This window comes from Acanthaster planci, linkage group LG05 (genome assembly GCF_054643075.1).
Source record: "Acanthaster planci isolate LZ-2023a linkage group LG05, COTS_SCS, whole genome shotgun sequence".
In the NCBI taxonomy this organism is placed as follows: Eukaryota; Metazoa; Echinodermata; class Asteroidea; order Valvatida; family Acanthasteridae; genus Acanthaster; species Acanthaster planci.
Genome location: NC_141781.1, coordinates 2,673,145 through 2,697,347, shown reverse-complemented (window position 1 = coordinate 2,697,347; position 24,203 = coordinate 2,673,145). Strand labels below are relative to the sequence as shown.

The following is a 24,203-nucleotide window of genomic DNA, read 5'->3' as shown; positions in this document are numbered from 1 at the left end:
CGTCGATCTTGTAGAGGGCGTGATTGTAAGTTATGGATTGGTATGATTATCTGATTAGTTTTCAAACGTACCTTAATGCAACTGATCAGCGCTAATAATGTGCAAGAAAAACTACCTCTCGATCTTCAAAACATGATTTTGCCAGTTCTGATGTAAGTTTGTCCAGACCTTCCTCTGAGCATCTGACAAAAAGCATAATATACACTTAGTATACACTGTTTGCTCCATTATTACACTTAAATAATTTAAGCCAATAGCTTTTGGTGAGCACTTTAATAGACTGAAATTGTCACAGTTCACAAAATGCACCATCTATTGAAGCACGTGTGATCCATCCCATTCAAAAATAACAGCACTCTAAGGCAGGTGCTAAAAAGTGGCTGCAGTCATTTGATAGCTGTAGACCACATACTGTCTGGCTGCCTTTTCCACTAAGCCTAAAAGTCTGCACTCTGATTGGCACAATTGCCTCTAAAATTTCAGTCGTACATGAAAACAGCGTTCTTGACTCTGCCTCTTAATGAAAAAAAGAAAAATGATCATGTCACTGAAAACCGGCAGGTTTTTTGTGTCATGTACTGCTTGCAGTCACATCTTGGCAAAATGCGACTGAACTGCGGCCCATGTTGAGTAAGTGGGGTGATACCTGCTACACTCGTTTCAACCAACAGTTGGACTCGACTGAAGCACGGGATAGATGCAGCTGCATGGGCGGAGAGCTAATGGTTCCCCGGTCACAGGTAGAAAATGATTTCATCAAGAGCTTGATTGAAGACAACCGTGAGGACAACTGGATCGACTGCCATGACATGAAGACCGAGAGGCAGTGGGTCTGCGGTGGCGACAGCATGCAAGTATCCAATCGGCGACGTTGATTTTCAGTTGCGGTCTTGGCGACTTCTATCATCCTTCTTGATGGGTCACGTGGTATGCGAGTTTTCCAGTCATCAACATCAACACCTGCGCAGCTCAATGTCCCAATGAACCCAGATGTGTCTCTTTCAATGTATTTCATCAAGCTAACAAGAAAATCTAGTTGCCAACTAAATTACGCAAGGCGAACCAGGATGAGTCTATCCAAATGATGAGGCCTCTATGCATCTTCGGAGAGCAATAGACTAATATTGTAAGTAAATCTCTGAATGCATTTTAACAGGAAGTATTAAAAGAATTGCACGTACATACATAAATGTACACTTTATACATTTCAATCTCTTCAGAGAGCCGTTGGAATGCTGGTTGTAATGTCAGTCACACTTTTCCTTCACATATCTTGATACACTTTCGCCCGGGCCATGCCACCAGCGACTGATGAATACCAGTTTATTGTTTAATTAAAAGCATTTACCGTCGTTGGAGTGGGTGACCTCAATATGATCATTTTTACTTCGTCGGTGTGATTTTTTTGTTTTCTCAGTATTTTAATATTCATGAGTTTTTTGTAGTTTCTGAATTATTCATTTGACTTTGTACTTATGGTTAGCTATAGTTTTGTCTATAATGGCCGCCTGGCAAAAACTGGGCCTGTGATGTGGGTCAAAGAATTTAGACTGATGCAGTCAACCAGCAAACTGTGACTTCAGACTCCGGACTTCGTTTTCTCATGTGTGGAATTTATCAACTTATATTGGCATGAATTTCATTGTTTGAGGGTATACACGATTCGAAATACTAGCACACAAGCCATAAAATGACTATTATGTAAGATGTCAGATGTAAATGAACCAGACTTTTTCATCGATTCTCCCAAATAGTGTTGGATTCTTTCGAGTTTTTCTTCATTTTGCCTCTATAAGCTTTACTCTTACAATAAGAGAGTCCATATGATGGTCCTACACTTCTCGTTTCTTTTGTATAGATGGAGGGTCGGTATGGAAAATGAGGGTAAAAGAATTCACTTGATTGACCTCAAAAATTATGAAGAGTAATTTTTTGGGAGGGGTAGGAAATCCCAGACATGGTAAAGGCATGAGAGAGCTTTTCTCGGTCAGAGTCAACATTGTGGGTCAGGCAGAAATGAGAGCCGTAGAATTAATTAACAAATGATGTCCTTGGTTATATGACGTCATACTGCGCAACGTTGCATTGTGATCAAACTAAGTTGACATTTTGGGAAATTGTTTTGATGGGGATGTAGGTTCAGCATGCCTACTTTGAATATTTAGAAACAACTGGTAGCCGTGTCCGTACTATTTGGTAAAGAGCCACAAAGCCAAAGGCTTGAGTTATGCATGTCCTGTGTTTCACTTCCAGGGTGTCGACTAATGTGGCGCTAGTTGGTGAATTTTTCCGCAAAGGAGGTGATGCTAGGAATCTGCATTTTTTGATAATTTAGCCGGTAATCATGAAAAATGCATGTATAACTAGTGCAGAATCGCTACACTGAAGTTGATGGTATAAAAAAGGCATCACATCAATATAATTGGGAACCGTCATAATAACTTGCTGGTTATAATATTTTTAAATGTGAGTGCATCTTCAATTTTGGTTCAGTTCTTTTTGTTCAACTTTAAGTTTGTCCTAATTGAACCACCTCTTGCAAAACAGCCAATTGTATTTTGCACAGTAGTTATAAATGGCACGCCACTAAATGAATCGCACCCAGCTAACAGTCATGTTCCATCCACCAATCCCAATCGGTGACCAGAAAGAGAGTGGTTTGTAACAGAAAAGTTCTCGCGTGTCAGTCAAAAGAACATATTTTATTCATGCACCACCGCCATTAATATCCACCAGTTAGACTTGGTCAATTGATTGTGTCGCTGATACAAGTACAAATGGAGTAGAAATAACTTTAACAGAACTTCCGCTCATCAGATGTGAGTCGGTGATGTGTTTGAGTGACAGCTGCTGGGGTCCAACCAACAACGAGGCCAAGCTTACCAGTCACTGCTCCGGAAATGGCTTGCCAGTTTAAAGGCGTGAGCGGCCGCTGTGCCCCTCAGAACGACTACTGCTCATCTCCAGTTCCAGACAGCATCCTGAAAGCGCAGATTTCGAGCAAGAATTTACAAGGTGAGTGTTTATTAGCACAATTATGCTCAAAACAAATTCAAGAACTATAATTTGTAATATATATATAAACAATCTGCAAATCTTGTATTGAAATTATTGGGCTCTTTTGCTATACCTCTTACAAAAAATAATAATAAAAATAACTGTAAGATATGCATGTGGTTGAAAACTGTTACTCTGATTCGTTCTATTTTGTAGACTGTCTATAAACATTGTGCAGAAACATACTGGGTTTGGCAATTGTATCTTTCTTTTCAAAAGACACTTGGGTAATTGCTCGTGAATCCAGTCGACAAGATGTTCTTTTCCTGCGACCAAACATGTTAAAAAATCATTTTCATTGATAAATGCAACCGAGGCGCAAACTTTTGAATAGATCGTCCTGTTTCACGATTCTCTTGATTTTCTTTTATTCAACAGGGATTTAGAATTGGCACTCTAGAACTAAATTGAAAATTATTCATAGGTGTCTGAAAGAAGATCTCGGCTGCATTCAGCTATCTAAATTCGCACGAAAATCAATGACTGAGGAGCTTTAGCAGTCATTTGTTGATATTGAACTCCAGAACGATACGCATAATTATTTCGATATGATTTAACACGGGCGTGTAGCCATAAACTCCCACGACCGTCCATTGGAATTCGCCGATGGACCACGCTTCCCTTTCCCTCTCTCCCCGTGCCTGCCTTTCTTCTTCCCCTTTCCCTTTTCCTTAATTTTTTCTACTCTGAGAGTAGCACCTATTCGCCGACTTAACGGACGAACAGCCCATAGGACCTACTTTATGCTTGGGTGTGTCGCTCGAAAGGGCTAGATTTTGTTGGCAGGAATCATTCGACTGGGACATGACACTTTTCTACGCTCTTTGTACCAGGATGGCCATTTTACGTTTGTTTGGAATTTTTTAAAGGACCATGAGGTATGCAAATAATTTATTAAAGTCCTTGAAATTGCACCTTGGTGTTTCAACAAACATTGATAGCAATAGCAATATTGTTTACATGTATTTATTTGGTTTTGAAGCTAATATGAATTTAAATATTCTTAAGCAAAACACTGATGCAATCCGAGGCACCGAACTTTAATGTTGCATTCATTTGTAAATAAAAAATATTAGTATACGATGCTTGGCAATCGAAGGTTTCCTTTGCCTTTGGCAATTTCGTGTTTAGAGCAACTTTTTTTCAGAAATGTTTTGAAAGAGCAAATTTCTCGTTAACAATTTCACACAAGAACATTATACAGACTGAACGGTGTCCTCCCGACTTACATCGCTCTGACACGACTCTCTGTGATTCTAAGAAAATATCATTTTTGATCCAAGAATTTAAAATTAAGACTTCGTATCTGCGTTTCCTGTTTCCTCTGTTTGTTTTGTTGTCCAACATTTTTCTTGTGGGTTTTCTTTTCTGGGTTAGGACTGGCAATCTTCCCTGCATGTTTTGGAACAATAACTTTGAAATAATATATTTAAGCATACTTAAAAACACCACATTTTCGCACTGGTGAAATTTCCAGTCCACAATACACTTTACCTTGACGGCATTGAATTTCCTTGTAAACAATTTGAGGTGGTTGTTTTAACGATGATAATGATGATAACGAATAATTAACCTTAAAGCTGTAACCTGTATGACAAATCATCAAAGCAAATTTTAAAAGCATCAACACGTATAGGATCGAGACTTTAATTGGATCAAAACGAAATGCATATTTTTAACCCTTGGAGCAAAGTATTTTTTGGAAAAACGGGTATAACCCACATGGATGGATTCTATATCCACTCAGAAAGTAAACACCCGCCTTGGGAGAGGCCTAAAGCACCTTTATTCCCTTTATATGGATTATTCGAGTTCCAGGAAACACATGACTTTTATGTTACATTTTCGGGGGGGCTGGTACTAGGTCCACATGTACATTGCAGCCACTTGACCACACTTATAAGCCGATCCCCACTTTGGCCACTTAAGCCCGATCCCCCAGTCAAGCCCAAGACATGAATTACCTTCCATAGAATAGCCCTTCAACAAAGAAGCCAGAGGCAAAAAGGTCTGGGATTGTTTATAACTGCCAAGGCAGCACAAGAACAGACACAGCCAGCTCGTTACTGGTTGGGCCTGCAGGGCCAAGCTTTCCCATAGGAATGCATGGGCAAGAGTGGAGTGCCTGTCTGTCGAGGCTAGGTACTCATCAGCTGTTAACCCTAATCCTCACTTTATATATATGCTTCAAGACTTCTAGTCCCTTTAAAAAATTCAGCTTAATCGAACGAAAATTGAAAATGTTTTTGAAAAAAACTTGACAATTGGGATTTTTTAACATCCCAATGGCTTTTCTGAGGGTAAAACAGTAACTGAACGAAAAATATTACAAATTCTAAAATCTTTGCATGTTATTTTTCCTATCCAAGAGTTCCGGAAGCGCGCCATCAGGGGTCAACTTTCAGGCTCTATTAGTGGATTAGGGGACTTCTGTGATTATAGAGTCATAGGGTGTCCCCCCCTACGTCTTTCAAATTTTCATGGCCGGGCAAGTCATCCCCCACCTTTCTCCACCCTACCCCCCAATTTCCGGCACAATTTTATGCCACTGGTAGTAAATAGGTTTTGCGATACGATGGATCCATTTTTAATATTAAACCGTAGACTTGCTATAGTCAACTGGTTACATAACCCTGAAATTGTAACGTCTTGTGTGACTTCATTCGTTTTCCGCGATATCAAAATACCACAGGGAAATGCGAGACCAGCCAAAGTCTAACCTCTTCAGAAGTTTCGACTAAACACTCGACCATTTTTTAAAATAGTTGAATGACTCCCACCTATATCGGAGCCGAAAATTATGGGATGGGGAAAGCGGCAGGGGGATAGCATATGACTCTACATAGTGTTCGTGATATTGATGTAAATCTATAAAATGTAATCAGATTGGCGTATTTAGGACAATAATTATTGTTTAATAAAGCTGATAGAGTGTGCCTCTCAAAATTAAAGCCGTTAAAATCATGTTATGGATTTTTTCTGGCGGAGGTAATTGTGCAGCTGGTACATTTGTATACATGTGTGGATCAGATTACAGTTCTAAAGCATCTAGATTTGTTTATTTTTGTCCTTTGCCTCCCCAATTATTTCATTCCTTTGCAAAATAGGTTCTAATTTATTGAGTCATCACTCCCTTGAGCGGCAATTATCGGGATAGATTTCTGATACACATTTAAATGGAGTCCCGAGTGTACGACGCTCTCTGTTAACCCTTTGCCCGAGTGCACACCTTTGTTTCATTTGGTTTTAGCTACGTACGTGAAACACTGACATTATTCGTGTAGTCAACATCGTCAGTGCTAAATACATACTCTCAATGACTAATTATACGTATAATGATTATACGTTTGCCATTGCAACAAAACCTGGCGGTTTAAAACCGCCACAGGACTCAATGAAATTGAGGAATGCTATATCAACTTCATCAGATTGCAGTCAACACTCCGTACTGGATTGTACATTTACAAGTATTCTCTTCCTCTTCCGCCTTGGATTCATTATTATACGTGAGCCATAGCAGAGAAACCTTCCGGACTAAAACCACCACAGAACTCAGTGAAATTGAGGAATGTTATACAGGGTTTCCCAGAAAAAAAAAACCAAACCCTGAGGAAAGGTATGCCCAAACCAAGAGATCCTTGTCCAGGCTATAGAATTCAACCCGATTCGAACTCCTCGGCAGCTCGGCTCAGACTGACTAATTTTGCCAATTCTAACATTATTTAATTCCCTCCCCGGCCTTGTTTTTCGCAGTCCTGAAAAAAAAATGCTCCACAATAACCATTTCAACCTTTCTTCCCCCTACTAGTTTTTTCCTTACTCCGGATATAGTCCAACTCTCCCTCCCCCCGCTTCCCCATCATGGCAGTCTTATTAGTTCAGCTTCCCACTTTCCACAACATAATTTACTCACTGAAAACACGGGGTTAGGTTGGGGGTGGGGGGTGAGCGTGTGAGCGTAGCGGTTCTTTCATCTTTGCTTTGCACCAATGAGGCCCGGGTTCAAGTCCCGGCTTGGCCCAGGCTTTGTGCATTTGGTTTCCAGTCCACACTCGCTCTCGCAGGTTTTCGTCCAGGTACTCCGGTTTCCTCCTGCCTCTAAAACTGGACCTTCTTCCTAACTTAAATAAACAACAACAGTTTAACTCTCCCCCCAGTCACAACTGCCTTGACCAAAACGAGTGGGGGGGACACGAGGGTAATCTCCTCGTTATTACGGAACTACAATAACTGCAGGTTTGTAACGATCCACTGCTAACTGTAGATACGCGAAAACATAACCTACACTTTGAACGTCACAGAAAAGTTTAATCATTTTTGACACAGATAAAATAAACACGTTAATACCCTTTATTGGTATCAGGATTTTTATTATGTTCTTTAGCTGGAAGTGTGTGAATGAGTCCTGGCTACAACTTAATTTAATTAAGGAAGTCTAAAGTGGTCGATTCATAGAGATTGTTTCATGTTGAACTTTGATTTTTCTTTAAATTTCTGAGTTGCTTTTAAGGTCTTGGACTTGGTGCCAAAATTAGTGGCCACTGCAGTGTTGCCGTCCAGTTGACCAAGTTTCCTTGGTTTCTCAACTCTAACTGCTGATAGTTAAAAAGTGCCATTTTTTGTCGATATCGGAATTAAAAATTTGAAATGAAGTTCATTAGTGAAAAGTGGGAGGAAACCATTTGACACAAGTGCTGCAGTTTTGGTTTGCATCATTTTTTACTAGTTTGCTCGAAGTTTTGAACGCGATCAGAATGCCGTGTCATTTTTCGTTTTAACTAGTATTTTGGTAATTGGAGGACAAAAGGATGGCATTACCCATCCATTCTTTTCATAGGTGGGGTAATGTATGTAGCGGGCATATTATGGTAATCACGACACCTGCTTACATTATTTATTAGTTTACTAGTTTACGCCTTTTATTATCAGCCAACCAGTGAGAATTAGTTCGTTTCCGGCTTAGATAGTGAAAAGTTTTCGCACGCTGTACGAATATACAAATATCCTCCCTTTAGAGAATAAATATATTTAATAATGAGAAAAAACAGGGTTTCCATTTCACATAAAATAAAATGAATTAGCAGAGAAAATGAATAAAGGGCCTAGCCATGTGTTGAAGGTAGGGATGACTAGACTTGGCTTGACTTGGCAAGTAGCTGTAGAGCTTGCAGTAGAAGGACTTGCGGTACAAGGGGCTTGAACGGATGCCGAAGATGTGTTGGGCTATTAGTGCAGATGATGTTCAGGGTTCAAATGCACAGTCCCTCCTTCCCCGTGACTAAATCCGGTGTGGGAACGGAATTCAAGTGGCTCTGGTCCAAGCCACTCGCTGTCCAACTGTATATGCATTTGCAGCTCAATAGGTTCACTGAAGTTACTCTGGTGATGTCTTTGCCTAGAGCAGGACAGGGACAAATTTCTAAGTATGGCAGGTTCGATGGAAGGAGAGATCACAGAGACAACAGAACAGTCTCTGATCAGTCCACTAGCAAAGTAAAGTGGAAGGTCACTGGCCACTGAATTTATCCCCTCTTCCTCAAGGACTCTTCTGGTTGGTTGCAAGTTCTGCTACCAACCTGCCCACCCATTTCTAAGAAATTGTATGACCTACTTATGGGGGAGTAAGGATTTCCCCCAAAAAATGGGGGCGCAAAATTCATCCTGTTACATAAACATTTCCAATTCCTTGGTCGATGCTACTCTGTAAGATTCGGCTCCAAATTCTGCACAGACACATTATTGTTAAACCCTGCTTTAATAACCACAAATACAACATACATTGCTTTAGTCCCCAAATTTCTTTGCACTTTTACCAAATTGTTACAATTGGTTTGAAAATCCTGACTTGAAAGCTATTTTACTCATGAGGGAATACGCAGCTAACATACGGTTCTGTCATGAGTACAAGTACTGACATAGTTGTTCTTTTGAAATTCTGCAAGATTGTTTTTCCTTTCCCATTCTCTCCTTCGTTTTGTCTATTTTTCTCTAACTTACATGAGGTGTCTTTCAAATTATTATTTCCAGATGCAAATTTGTCCTGCAACAATCTTTTGTGTCGCCATCCTTTTGGGTAACTCCATCAAGCTTCGAGCTGCAATAACCGAGCCCGTTCACGAGGACGGTGATGGTCCCAGTGGGTCTCAGGTGTGTCCGATGTGTTGCCAGGGGCCTGCCGCGACTCCTGGCATACCAGGTTTGCCAGGCAACCCAGGCCATTATGGCCCTGCGGGGCCAAAGGGCGACTAAGGTGAGCCAGGTGATGTTGGTCCTATTGGGCCTGTGGGTGAGCAGGGAGCACCCGGGATCCAGGGACCAAAAGGGAACGACGGAATAGGCCTACCTGGCAAGATAGGTCCCAGAGGTCCTCCCGGTTTAGTTGGACCAAGAAGGGAGGTTCGTGTCAAAGGTCAGAAAGGTGAGCCGGGGGAAGCTTCAAGTAACTCCATCCATCGGGTAGCATTTACTGTGACTCGAACGAGCGAGTCGGATATTTACTCCTTTGGCCTTTGAGGAGACCGAGACACTTCTTGGTACTAGCTTCGATCTTGCGAATGGTACATTCACATGTGATGTAGCAGGCACCTACGTGTTCATGTTTTCTCTGCGTAAAGATACCAAATACGGTATGCTGGATGTTATGCTTAGAAAAAACAAGAGGACAGTTATTTCTGGTCTCAACACTGGTACAAGCAGTGCTATGCAGGTGTCTGGGAGCGCTGTGCTTGTTCTGCAACGTGGAGACGTGGTGTATCTGGCAATTTACGGTAGGGCCTATAGTACTCCCATGCGCTACATATCATTCAGTGGCTTTCTCCTTTACCCAGAATAAACAAACAGTAACACACCAGAAATGCACACAATTGCTTCATTTATTTTAATTAGCGGTTGAATTGTACAGGAAATGCCTTTCTCTTTTAAATTTGCCGCTCCAAAACGGTTCAAAGGCTGAAACTAAGTTTTGAATAATCTTATGACTATTTTATATCTACAACTATCCCGGTTTGTGAATATTGAGCCACATTTTACACCACCCCTCATGAGTTGAAATTCTTGTTGAGTTGCGCTGTTTAGGTTTTTCAATCGTATGTAAGTCAAGTTTATCCAAAACTCAAACTTTGCCCCAGTTATATAAAATTAAGCTATGATCCTTAACCAGTGAGTAAGCCCAGCCCTCTCAAAATCACACAATTTACTCCCCAAAAGAAAACCAAACCATAGCAAACACCAATAAAGCAAAGCAGTGTTTACAACTGTGCACACATATTAACATTTAAACAAACAGATGCAATACAACAATCTTCACAAACTTAAAGATGAAAGAATATAATCAGTTGGAATCAAAATTGTATGGTAGTTGGGCAGCGACAACAATTAAATAAAACCAAATATTCAGATCTCTGTTGCTGCTTGATTTTCTGAGTGTTTTCAGGTACAAAGACAATTTTGGATGACGTGCGATGAATTTCTCTGACAAATCCCTCCACATGGCCTGTGCACTGTTCTCAGTGGGCTCACACACGTCGGACCATACCCACATGAATGAAAGGTCTGCAGACAGGGATCCAAGTCTAGACGTCCCATCAAGTCGCTAGACCAGACTGACTATAGGCAAAAAAAAATGTCGGTGCAACAATTGCACACCGCCGCGCTCTTCGCAAAGCGGCATTGTCTTCATTCCTTAAGTTTATTCAGCGACACGAGCTATCACCAGACAAATCGATATCCCAGGAAGGTCTTGAATATTCGGCAGTGCTTATGTTATTCAATGCTTTCCCCCAGGCTCCGCGGAGCCAATCAACAGCTTTGTTTTAGCCTTATATTGAATTATTGATTGACCTCACTTCACCTCACCTCACATGACCTCACTTAAATTAATTGAGAACAAAAACGACGTTCCGATATTGAAGTCCAAAATTTCCGCGTAAAAGGCTGTGTTTTGTGGTTGTAACAAGCCTGTAAGACAGGCCTATAGATTGTTTTAATAACAACAACCTACATTCAGCTATTTGCTGAGCACTGAACATGTAAATTTCTAGTTGGGGGAAAAGGGGGCCCAAACTGCAGTGCCAACGCAACTGGAGATATCATAAATCGTGACCGCACTGTGTGCAACATGGCAGAAATCGAAACTGGCTCAAATTTTTGAGTAATCTGCACCCATTGCAAATTCTTGGCTGCTGCCAAGACTACAGAGGAATGTTTTGAGTACTTAACTCTGAGCGTCTGTGAAGAAGTTCAACATGATACTGGCTTATGTTTCAATTTGAAAACGTCGTTCGTGAACGTGAAGCATGTAGGAGGTCAACTTTACGTGATTTGAATAATGGATATCCTAGCATTATTAGCATACCCTGTTGCAAACTATGGTCAAACGAAATATCCAATACCCCGCTTGTGATAGCAATTGGTCCGGTGATGGTTCGCATTGCGGACAAACAACTGGAAGGTCTCGGAATCCAGACTATAAGACATCAGACCAGCGTCACACAACAGACCTTTGGTCTTGGTCCCAGGCACATGACCTAGGGGCATCTTCCCTTAAGAGATAAAAAGGAACTTAAAAACTCTCTAAGGTCTTTGTGAAGAATACTGAATAGAAATATTGTCACGGAAGGCATTTTATGAATAGAAATTGTTCCTAATGTGCCATTTTACATGATTTCAGGATAGGATGGTCTGAAAAGCTAAAAGAAAATATACTATGAGAATGCCAGGGGGGGTTGGACTACTGCGCGTACTAAGCATGTAGGAGAGGTGTAACGGCCAGCATTTCATCTGTCCACCCTTTATAGATGGCCCTTAAGGTGGTCACGGACACATTTGTGCCACATTTGTTGCATATTCCACCCCTTAAAGATATAAGAAGGCAACTTTGAAAATGTAAATAAATGGCCGTTAGAAGAAATATTACGTAGTTAGGACTTACTTCACATTTTATAGTTTTTGTGCATACCAACAGTATAGCGCTAACTGAAGGTTACATTTTTACAGGCCTTCCGTGTTGAGTTGATTTGCTGTATTAAAAGGTTTGGGAAAGACTTTGCAGTCTAGACAGAAATTTAGGAACAATTGTGTTTTTTCATATTCAGTATCGCCGGAACTTTCTTTTGTAAGCTTCATCAGTAGGAGTGTATGGGTGCGGGGACTAGATTATATCCTCCCGAAATTATTTGAAAGAACAAGGTGTCATTAATCAGATTTCCTCATATTTTGGCAAGATGCCATCTGTTACCAAATGGATCGATAGTATATCACGTACTCAGATTTTTAAGCGACTGTTATACACGTAGAAGTGGTTTTTACTACATTGTTAAAGTCGCACATAGGATAGTGGGTTTATACTGCATGTTGGATAAGACATCAAATTGGCTCTATTCCAGTTTTGAAGTATTTGGACAAAGATCAGTTTAAGAGGTTCGTGTTTTTAAAAAGTCAAGATCCTAATATGCCGTTAGGTGTATTCAACCTGTGGCCTGATTTTGCCACTTAAGCTGTACTTAACGTGAGAACCAAGTTTACGAACATGTAGTATGCAAGAAATTAGTAGGCTTGCTCAAGTTTATAACAATATTGAAAAATGTAACTTTAAAACCAAATGTATTAATGCTTACTTGATAATCTACAGCTTAAATTCTCGACTCTAGAAGAGCAAAGCATTTTGTGATTAACCCAAGGCCAGGCTGAGGGATTCTGGCCCTGCAGCTTATTATTAGCATGCATATAGAGCCACTCGTTTTATAGGTGAAGTTTTGGTGTCATTTACGACTGCCTCTACACGTAAACTAAGTTGAAAGAAGACCGAGCTTGTGACGGCCAACTTTTGGGGCATTTTGTAAGAACAGTATGTCAGATTTCCAGAAAATTAGTGTCAAAATAACTACAATACACTACCAAACCTCAGGCTTGAAACACTGCACAATGACGATACTGGGAAAACTATTGAGGGGTACAGATATTTCCACGTCTCTTTCATGGTTGAAATACTTTTAAAACGACAACTTGTCAGAGATGTATAAGAAAAAAATGTGGATATATTGGTAATGTAAGGTATCGTTTATAAAGTAGTATATTTCTCTGTTGAAAAAGGACTGGCTCACGAATGTGTAGGTTTGTTCAAACAATTAAGTTGTAATCACCGAGTGCAACATCATACACTTTATAATGCATTAGTGACAAATTTTGCCTTACCAAGAGCTGTATGCGCAGATTGCACTGAAATGACAACATGCAGTCCTGAATTGTATAGCACAAACATATGAACCGATTTTTAGTTTAGATTAAATTAATATCTGATGTGTAAGAAAGTGTATGATATGCCTAAGTTTTCATGCAAGGGTGGCATCTTTGAAGATTGCAGGTCAATTAACAGGCCTGTACCCGCATTTTCACTGTTTTTAAAACCTTTGCAACTGAGAAGTTTCTCAAACTGAAGACCTTTATCTCTGAAAGGGATCAAATTTTTCTTGTTATCAACTTATTTGATAAAAACTGACCTTACATTGTACCCTTTTGTAGTGGAGTGCAAAGAAACATTGTTTAATCCTGTTGGCTTAAACACACATTAATACATCCATGGTATGAATGCCTAAGTGTGATTTTGTTCGTTGAACGCCTTGTATTTTCTCTGAATTCATAGGGCAGGTATTTTATCTTTTCTAAAACATAGTTTATTTGGTGGTCTGCAACCTGCAATGTCTCTGTGCACGTGCATGAGATGTACTCGGTGAACATTAGTTATCACCTTGTATAAAAGGGTAGATGGTATGTGTTCATAATAGGGTGCAGTAACTACTTTATAGATTAAAGGAAATACAAGTTAGTTGCCGATGCAAAAGTGGTGACCATTTTTTGTGAACGCTTTCTTTTATTTTCGACAACTTAGACGAAATATATAGTATGTACACTGAAAAATGTGTGATGAATCTTTAATGTTAAATAAACTATAAGCAACTTGAAACTCCACCACATGGTATGAAAACTATTTAATAACTCTTGTGTGCTTAAGGCATACTGAAAAGTGCACTTTTGGAACATTTAAAACTGTCCATGTTGTGCCAGACACCTCAGGGGGCTGTTTCCATAATTACTTTTATTGAAGACGCCATTCTCCTCTGTTCCAGTTGTAATCCTACTCATTGAAAAAACTTTCTATGAAAAACATTATTGATTAAGGGTGCCCATGGCTTTTTTGCATATCTTTATACCACGAGGAAAGCAAAAAGCAGTAGTTTGCGCACGAATCACTGTTATTGCTTAATTTGAATTACAGGGAAAAATTACAACAGCTAAAACATCACAAAATACATTAATAAAAGTAACCAACGCGTTGCAATACGGCAGCGTGCCATCAAGAGTTTGCTGCGACGGGTCACTTTTCAAGTTAACTGTTAAAACGCTACAGCAATTAAATGCACTTCGTACGTAATTTGGGGAGTTTTTTTGTTCACCGCATAACACCAACATTTTGACTACCTAACCTCATTGGTAATACTCAGCTTCACATTTTCATCCAAGATAAACAAACATTCGGAAAAAAAATTCTCCCTCACAGCGCAGTTAGCGAATGAGACTTTGTCGACTATTGTCTCATAATGCAGTGCGAAAAGGCCGCTCCATGACAACTACTTGGTGGCGCCCTGCATGCGTTGCAAATAAGCCTTTTGCGAGTTAACTTTGATTCAAATCTGGTACAGTGATGAGTTCTATATATTCCCGTGAACATTGAACTTGAATTGTCCATACTAAAACCACTGTCGGTATACCTCGTGAATCGGGCAAACTTTTGCTTAGTTACATAAGAGACGCCTTGTAATAATAAATTGTTCTCAATGGGTAAGAAGGGCACAAAGGAACCAGTCCATTCCAGAGATGGCGGTCGTTATGTGAAAGCTTGCCCTGAATCACGAGGTATAGCAACAGTGTCTTTAGTCTGGGGAGTTTAAATCGCTATCTTTATGTGCAGCCAAATAACTCAGTGCACCAGATTTTATTCAAATTTAACCTGCAAATGGTTTATTGCTCGTATCACAGTTGGGTCATGGAGGAAGGACACAGGAGTTACAACTCTGGCACATTAAAGTGCCCGATGATCATCACCGCCCGGTCAGACGAACAAAAGTAAACATCCCAAAAATGCCTGATTACGGCCTGCAGCTTAGCGGGACACCTGGGGCCAGTAACATCGTAACAATATTTGTGGCGTTTTCTTTGGAATTAACTACAATCGATCGCAGTGACCAGGAAACAGGAAGGAAAAATATATACCATTGGATTTACTTTTGTCGTTTTGAATAATTTTTTAGGATTTTGATGCCCTTTTCGTTATGCATGCATGTGTTTGTAATTTCATTTTGCCACTCCAAAAACATCAGTTTTAAAAGTCTTTGTACGAGTTTGGCTAAGACTGGTAAACAAAATATTGAACACCACAGGACAGTTAACGAAATGCGCTGTTTCATCACAGGGATTGATCATGAAATCTCATAAAATACCTTTTCGTGTAAATTCCGTAATAAAAATGATTCAAATTTTATACACCAGGCAGAATTCTTATCAACCTGTGACGTTTTTGATTTGCACATAGCACAAGGTACTTTGGGCTCTAGGTTGTGGACTTTGCATTTGAATAGGAAGTACACGTAGATGGGTGTGGTCTATATTGATTGGGTGCACTGAAGTATGAGTGTTGTGTATAAAGAGCAGAGGTGTTCTGCCCATGGTCAGTCATTTGTCTAGCTGCATAGCTTTCTATCACCAATGGTCAAGCTCTTCCATTCGGCAGCTAAGATTTCAGCAAAGAGCCTTGCGCTCATTGAGGTTGTCACTTCTGCCGATCTCATAAGCTTGTTTTCTGAACATCGTTTCTCACTCTGAGCGGACTATCAGTGACTTTTGGACTGGTGCCTGACTGCAGACAACCTTAGAGGCCACAAACTGTAAGAATAATTCTGTTTTATGTTAATAAGTAATTTATTGTACATATAAGAAGTGTACCTCAATACTTTCAATAGAATTGTCACATAATTTTAATGTTACTAGAAAAAGGCACTACTTTGATCAATCTTTTTTTCTCTTTTCTTTCGCCCTCTTGAACTCTTTTCTCTGTCTGACCCAGTCCCTCCGTTTTTCCTCAGTTCTTCCTGTCAAAGCAGGGGTTAATTGCTGTTAATTTTAGATATTTGCGTGATATCGCTGGGAAACGAGCCTATGATAGAGAGAATTGTTTCCGGTATGGCATTCAGGGCCAAAGTCACTGAACAGTATAACGTTTGTACCCTTAACACGATGGGTTGAAAATATTAATTAAAAAAATCGCCTAAAAAGCAGGCAAAATCGGAGGAATATTTACAGATATTCGTGAAAAGCACAAATGAATAACTGCATTAATCACCTTAACGAGCAAATCCAGGAAAATTCTGAGGTACAACATATGAGGACATCTGTTCCTTGCAATTTCCCAGCGCTATATACCCCAAATAAATTGAAAATTTGCTGTTTTGTTATCCCTTTGATCAGCCAGCCTTTACTTTTGTTTCTTTTCCATTTCTGCCTGCATCAGCCAGTCGCTGACCACCTTTTCAATGGCCTGAAGAGAGAAGAAGAAAAATTGAAACAAGCCAATTCATCAACCATGTAATCTTAGGGTGCAACAACAGGTCATCCGAAAGTGAGGGGAAATATGAGCAACTTTTGCTTTCTTTTTCAGATGCTTGCGTGCATACTGGAAAAGGCAACGAAGGCTTCTTTGGTCGGAACTGCGTGAATTTCATGGTTCACAAACGACTAGGAAATGCACGCGTCACAGTCGAATCGCTACCAACAGAATGAACACTCCCGACCAACGCTGCTCTTTTCAACCAATGAGGGTGCGCTTCTGGGTGATACTAACGGGAAGTTTGAGGGACGGTTAACCATATCTCGACCAACACCGTCCGAACGATGGATGGTTTGGACTATCTAGTCGACCATTTGGAACCATGCATGGTTGCTACACGGAGCTGGTTATCAACGGGCAATATAATGTGTCAGTATGGTGAGAACCATTCACATTATAATAAAAAATAATTGCAGGAGATGTAACAAGGGCTGCAGCCGACGACAAAGGAATCTCACGCATCAGTTCAACTGCAGAGCCGTTTGAGTGTGACTTCATCTCGCGTGCGCAATGTCAAAAATGTTATAGACTGGTGGCCGAACGAGAGTTCATGGCCGAAGTTGCCCTGTATAAGATGCACATAATATTATTAAGAGTGCCCAGTGTGTGATGAAGTGTCCAGTCCCCTCCTTCACATCTCCCTTATGTCCATGGCCGGAAATTGTCTTTTAGGATTGTGGTTATTTGCCGCCCACTGCTACTCAGCAGGACTGTCACTAAAAACGCCGTATTTTTCTTTTTCGGATACTTCGTTATTTTTCCCCTTTTAATATGAAAGCCTTTACGAAGATTTTACACTGGTATCTCAAATGTGCATGTGCTGCTACAAATCTGTGCACATTTCTTTTAACACATTTTTAAACACTGATTAGTTGCTCATTCAACTCTGTGTAGTTCCTCACTGACTATTGCTTGCGTTGCCATTGCTAAACTGGATCTGAATACGTCGTCATAAACAATCTCGGGATAAGATAGCGTGCCAGACAAAATATGTCGCATCGTATTATGGGTAATTTCTGTTTTTACAACAATCAAGGAACATGTTTTGCTCTTGATTAGTGTGTTGGTTTGTCCCCCCAGTATTAGAATGAGCCACTGAGTGGTTCTTACCAGTCTGCCCGCCTTCAATGCGGGGGTGTCGTCAGGGTTATAAGGCGCCATGTCTGCACAATGAGATGTACCCTTCATGAAAATGGACTTGAGGTCCTCTGGCAGATTTTTTAAGACGCTCAAGGCGTGCCACGGATCAATGGTACCTACGAAATACATTAGACAGAAACAAAACCAGGGCTAGGTCATGGCAAATTGAGCATTGATGGAAAGATAATGGTTAACGTTTAATGTGTTGTTTGCATTAGTTTTTTAATCGTTTGCTGTTTTCGGTTAGCTAGCCTTTCTTGTTCCTTTTTAGTACTTGATCTCATTACATTCTCATATACGAAAGCTTTGGTTGTTGGTTTGCGCATGTGACAATCTCCTCCATTACGTAACTACACTGCATGCCCATCCTTTGTTCTCAGAACAAGAGTAAGGCAGCGTCCCAGTTATTTGGCTGCAGCTTGAAATTAGGCACGAGTCTCTGGTAGTGGCTGTGGCCAGCCCCCGTTGAGTCACGTGTAAATTCAATCCGCAGCCAAGTGATTCAGACGCAGCCTAGCTGTGCCTTTTGACCAATGTCTCCCACTTCAGGCTCTTGCACGCATGCTCAATGCTGTTATATTTTGCAAAGTTTTTTCTTTTCGTCCTACGATTAATGTGTCACTTTGTGGAAACAAAGAGATATACCTACACGACGTATAATCTACAAGTATTTTTACAAAAACGTTAATACCAGGTTAATTCAATCTCAGCACCCAAACAGGATTCGAATGCTATAAGAGACGTCCAGGAAACGCTAGCAGCTAAGGTGCTTAGAAAGCAGGTAGGTTTTCGAGAAACCATGAATGAATACGCTTCATTGAATCACTTATCACGGGTCCGACCGGATTGCACCAAAAGGCCCTTGGATTGATTCACTGATTCGTTCCCACGCGAGGGACCACCAAGCCATTGCTACGACGCCATCAGACTCGCACACAAGCGGCATGCCGGCGTTTTCAGCTCAACTCACCGTCAACGAAGACCACCCTGGATCCCCTGGGATGGTCTGCTCCGTAGTAAGCGTTCGTGAAGTTCACCTGTTCCACCACGTCGGCAGCTGGGATGTTGTAAATCCCCTTGCACCAGGCGAAGTAGTAGTCCAAATCGACTTGGGGCAGGAACATGCATGTTGAGTTCTTGTCACAAGTCTGATCTGTAATTTCAAAAGAAAGATATAAAGAAGTATTAACCTTAGCCCCCTAGGGTGTATGTAAAATCGTATTAAAATTGGAGGATTTGGGAGTGTTAGGGTTAAAGACTGAAATTAAAAAGACAAAAATTTAGAAAAACTTGCGGTGTTTTCAAAACGTGCCACATGTTATAATGGGTTCTTTTATGAAATTCGTTTCGATCGAAAACAAACAGTGCTTGTGTCAACAATATTATCATATTACGGAAAATACATCTTACATGCCCTGTAATATTTTGACGGATGAAAACAGTAGTCCCTTGTTTTCAATAGTGGACTTCAACAACAAAACAAGGAACAAATGTGCGCGCATTAGATTGCTTAGAGTCACAATGTTCAGTTAAATTTTTTTTCTTGATTTCAATATGTCAATGTTTAATATTTCTAGAACTAGAATAAGCAGGGGTAGATCGTGTGAAATGTGTTTCATTCATCTTCGAAAGATATTGACCTACCGTTTGAAAAAATTTAAAGGCAGTGTTCTGGGGAAAGAGACAGAGGAAAATGCAACACTTACAATATCCAAACTGGGTGCAGGTCTGATAAAACCACTGTCGAGCCATCGAACCATAATTAAAGGTGGTGTTTTGCAGTTGCTTGAGAAAATCTTTAAAGGACACATCACTACAATTGCTGGACTGAAAAGAAAAAAAGGTAGGTTTTATCCAATCCAATGGTGATTCTTTGCTGGGACATATCTAGCGAAACATACACGGGATGTTCCTATGCATAACTGTTTTGGAAGCAAATGTGTTCGGGAAAAAATTCCTGGTTATTTCTGTGCAGATTTCGATTTCTAAACACAGTATCAGACATAACTATTACCTTGAAGATATTGACCAGAGCTTGATAGGGGTCTGGAACCATCATTTTTTTACACAAATCGCCGATGGTTGACGAATTTCCTTCCACTCGATTGTATTGTGCGGCACTCATGAATTCCCCTTGGAGATTACTAGCGAAAGTCTTGAAGTCGTTTGGTTCCGTCAAGTCCTGGCAAGTGTTGAAATCTTTTTGGATCTGAGCAAGTTGGCCAGCCTTCCACATTTGCTCAACTTTTGCAAAGGCCTGTTTGATGCTAACCACGCACTACAACAAACACGAAAAACGTCAGGAGATGGCGAGGTTAATCCTTTACAATCAAATACCTAATTATACATGGCAGCTGTGTGTCATATTAAATCCACCCGAGTATATATTTTTGAGATAAAACAAAAAAAGGGAGTAATGCACAGATAGTCCCATCCGTTGACCTTTTGGGACATATAAAAAAATTTTGCGTTGCCATCCGCTGAGATTAGAGGGAACAACGTCGAAAGTGAAATTCAATCGAGTCTACCATCGTTAAGACACCGGCGTAACCAAACACCAGCTATACCAGGCAAGACGGTGATTGGGCAAAGGCCTCGTTCGGGTGAAAAGATTTTAGCAGATGGGGTTTAACCACGCATTATTTGTTCTTGTATTAAAGCTCTCCTTGGGCAGTTTTTCATAGCGTATGGATTGATGCGCTAAAGGTCTTTTTTTTTTTCAAAACCCAAACAAACCCTTGGGGCAGCCACGCCCAAAAACGAAGGGTGCTGTCACCTCGTGGAGATTGACCCATTGATAAAAAGTTTTAACCACCTCTGTGATATTTGTTGACCTCCAGCACCGCGCCGTTGAGCTCAGGGTTTGAATTTGAGGTCAAAAACCAATCCAAGCGGCAAATGTCAAATGATTATTCTTGGTAAGTACCTGTGCAGAACCAAAGACAATTGGGTCTGCAAAGCTGGCGGCTACCACGTCATTGTACCCCTCGAAGTTGGCCTGGGCGCGCACTGGAGCAGACGACGCAACAGAGCCATACACCAAGTGCGGGTACTGGAAAACAAGAAATAATCTGATGAATTGGTGAAGCTGTTCAACGTAAAAGGACGATCAACGAGCAACATAATTTACAGGACAAGTAAGATAAAGTAAGATGGAGGGGTGATGTACCTCAAGGGGGCGCACTGTACCTTGAGTCGAAACCAAGCGGACAAAGCGCCTGCATACGATCCTCCGAACACAATCCATGTGTTGTCACCAGACATGCCCAACATCTTCTCGGCGAAGACGCAAAACACTGACAAATCGGCGAGTCTGCACGGGACAAAATAAGATTGTGTTATTTATTAGGAACCTCTCCTTCCGGGCTAAGACATTTCTTACCTGGGGCAGCTCGACCTTTCAATGCAACAAGCTTTTTATTTTGCAGAGGAAAGTTGTTCGAAAATACCAACTTCTACAAACGACCTTTTTAATATGAACTTGGGTAAATTTATATTTAAATACAAATATGGTCTTTAACCGGGCAATTACAATGACTGGTTTATAATTGCTTTTCAGTACATTCTCATGCAACTGGATGTGCATTTAAGGGCGACTATTATGTTAATTATAATCGTTCTTCAGTTTCCAAAATAGTTTTATCGCACGATGTGTGTCCTTTTGGAACAACCTTAATATGGATCAGACAAGACACTCAATACTAAATACATTTACCAGAAAACTTAAAACCTACCTCATGAGATTCTACAATGAAAATCAGATCATGTATCATGTCAGTCTACTTTTAAAAGGTCTGGTCTCAACTGAAAGCATATCTGTCTTATGCTGTTGTCTATCCTGGCAGTGTATCATATTGTTTGTCTCGATCATGTCTCCTGTTTCTTGTCCAGTCTGAATTATTGTTTGTGTAATTGGGAAAGTCAAAAGCACAGTGATTCTTTCTCCCTATATGTTGGTAATAACTTAGAAAAACTATCCAATACAGTTATTATGTACAATTATCAAACTTAATAACACGCCCCTTAATTGTTGTAGCAAATTTCATTATGTATGTATGATATTGATGTATTTTGGATTGCTTATATCGTCAACATTAACTTAAAAAACAACCTCCCGACCCTTCTCTTTCTCTCCCTGCCTTTACTGTACGAAAAAGGGGGAAGTCAACTTTAAAGCAATATGAAGTATTTTAAGCGGTTGTGTACTTACTGTTGCTGGCTTGAGAGATATTGTAATTCGCTCAGTAACAGTCCTTCCTTAGTGGTGCTATTACCATAGAAACGGTGCTCAAGCCCAAGGATAAGGGCGCCGTGAGCTTTAGCCATCTCAGCGTGGTGACCTGTAGATATTTTTCAGATATAAATGGCTTTCTTATGTCTGATTTGCATTTCGTGTCCAATGGCAAGACTATCAGTGGTTCATAGGGATTCTTTAGAAAGTAGGGCGAATAAAACATTGATTTGTCGGGATAAAACCTCGCTGGTGTCGGCAACGCGTGGAAGGTATGAGGGACACTGTTCTCCTGAGGAATTTTCGAAAGGTTTCATCACGAATAGAGTCTGTCATCATTCTACAATCTTCAAGAGATTTGGCGCAGAGTGACCCAAATGTGAACTTACATTGCGACGGCTGTTTAAGAGGATGTTGGTTGATTCTTGGTCTAATATTTTTTTGTTCGCTGATATCCTACCATTTGCAACCTCGTCCAGTGACAAGGGTGCTTCTTCCCCTTCGTACAAGAAGACAGGATGGCTGGGTGACTTCCAGTATTTGTCAACGATCCAGTAAAGCTGGTTGAAGTGCTTGTCGACCAGAGGGTCAAAGTGATCCATGGGCTGGGTCAGGTACCCATGACGGGCCTGAGGGTCATTGTCGAGGTTATACTTGTGAAGATCAGCGACATCGACACTGTTCCACAGTCGTCTTTTGTGAAGCTGCGAAATCCTCGGGCCTATAACGAAGAGGGACACACTTCTCTGCAAATCATGAAATCATGAAATCCTACATGGGTAGGAAAGAAAGTAATGGGTATATCTCTTTATCAAATATTAGCACCAGAACCCAAGAAAACAACACAAGCAAATAATAGCGAATGATATTGGGATCGTGAGTAAGGCTTTTGATTTTTATTTCTCCCCCCAAATCATGATGAATGAGCCCGAAGCCACATTCGCTCTTTCATTTGCCCCTCTGACTGAATAAGTTACTGCCTGTGAGTTTCTGTCAGCCGAATATTTTAACCTTACTCCGAATAATTATAAGTGTGTGATGTAAATGAAGGGCTTTATTGCACAACGACTTTCTCAGAGAACTAGGAGAAAAGATTCCGTTTTCTCCAGTCCCTGAATTTTCGTAGTTCCTTGTTTCATAGTGAAAAATTTAAGTTGATTATTAACCATTACTCAACTAAAACAAAACCGCCACCCGCCCAGTTACCCTTCGTTTCGCCTGCATTATACGGAAATGAAACGCACCGACATTACCGTACGGTGACAGTGCGCCTGTCTGGACGCTGTTCAAGCATACAACACACACTACAACAAGCACTGTTGCCTTCATTGTGAAAATCGACGGAGTAACGCAGCTGATGATATAAATCGGAAGACTGCCAAAGCTTGTGTTGCTGTCAGTCTGGTCTAGTCTCCTGCACCGTTCTCAAAAACATCCACTTCAGGAGGCTCGTCAACAATGACTTTAACTACTTGTCACGCCAGTTTTAAACATTCATCGGGAGGCGTGAACGTGAAACAGGCCCACGTGAGCCTTTGCACTTCGCTCAGTCACAAGACCCATTCTGTATTGTCACGAGCGTGTGTAGGCCTGTGTAAAGGTCACGTGGTTTCAATGTTTGACAGGGTAGAGTACAAGAGGGGAGATATACAAAAGCGAGATTTTCCATGCACACAGAGAACGATGCTGGAGCGTAGTTAGAGCGGAGAGACCGTACTGCATGACCTTAACTGTTCCTGTTTGACTTAACTTGATAATCACGAGTGGTTCCTGTAAACAAACCAAATCATACGAGTGCGGAAGTGAACCTGAAAATGGTCTGGAAAAGTGCAGTATAAAATGACAGTCCGAAATGTAATTTATCTTTGGTCTTGAGCCCCAATATAAGGTTGTAGTAACCAAGCAAAATGTTTGCCTTTTATGTAATGTTCAATCACTGTTGGTTTGTTGTCATGTAATACAAGAAGGTACGTATAATTGACCCTTTTGAATTGACTTCGACACGTAGTAGACCAGTTTACCCATAATTAATGAATATTTATCAATTTGTACGAAGTCACGTGAGAAGACAACCAATGCCACATTCCTTGCTGACTTCATTATGTCCATGCTATGTGC

At 40.6% G+C, this 24,203-nt stretch overlaps 1 protein-coding gene and 1 pseudogene across 3 annotated transcripts; one reads left to right on the top strand and one right to left on the bottom strand.

The window, feature by feature from the left end:
- Window positions 1-698: 698 nt before the first annotated feature.
- LOC147799008 (complement C1q-like protein 4) lies at window positions 699-14,022 on the top strand (annotated as a pseudogene). Its single transcript, XR_015425262.1, has 3 exons — window positions 699-1,126; window positions 2,818-3,015; window positions 9,085-14,022. The product of XR_015425262.1 is annotated as a complement C1q-like protein 4 (transcript).
- Window positions 14,023-14,123: 101 nt separating this feature from the next.
- Window positions 14,124-23,630, bottom strand: LOC110987911 (thymus-specific serine protease-like). Of its 2 annotated transcripts, none has more exons than XM_022251070.2 (10): window positions 23,330-23,630; window positions 22,546-22,806; window positions 22,065-22,194; window positions 21,044-21,167; window positions 20,781-20,906; window positions 19,869-20,132; window positions 19,561-19,681; window positions 18,825-19,007; window positions 17,825-17,970; window positions 14,124-16,645 (listed from the first exon to the last, which is right to left on the bottom strand). In XM_022251070.2, exons 1-10 carry the CDS (start codon window positions 23,412-23,414, stop codon window positions 16,583-16,585), a joined length of 1,503 nt encoding a protein of 500 aa, XP_022106762.2. In that variant the 5' UTR covers window positions 23,415-23,630; the 3' UTR covers window positions 14,124-16,582. The 2 variants fall into 2 exon arrangements, with proteins under 2 accessions (XP_022106762.2, XP_022106763.2); XM_022251071.2 differs by having other exon boundaries at window positions 23,339-23,630.
- Window positions 23,631-24,203: the final 573 nt, after the last annotated feature.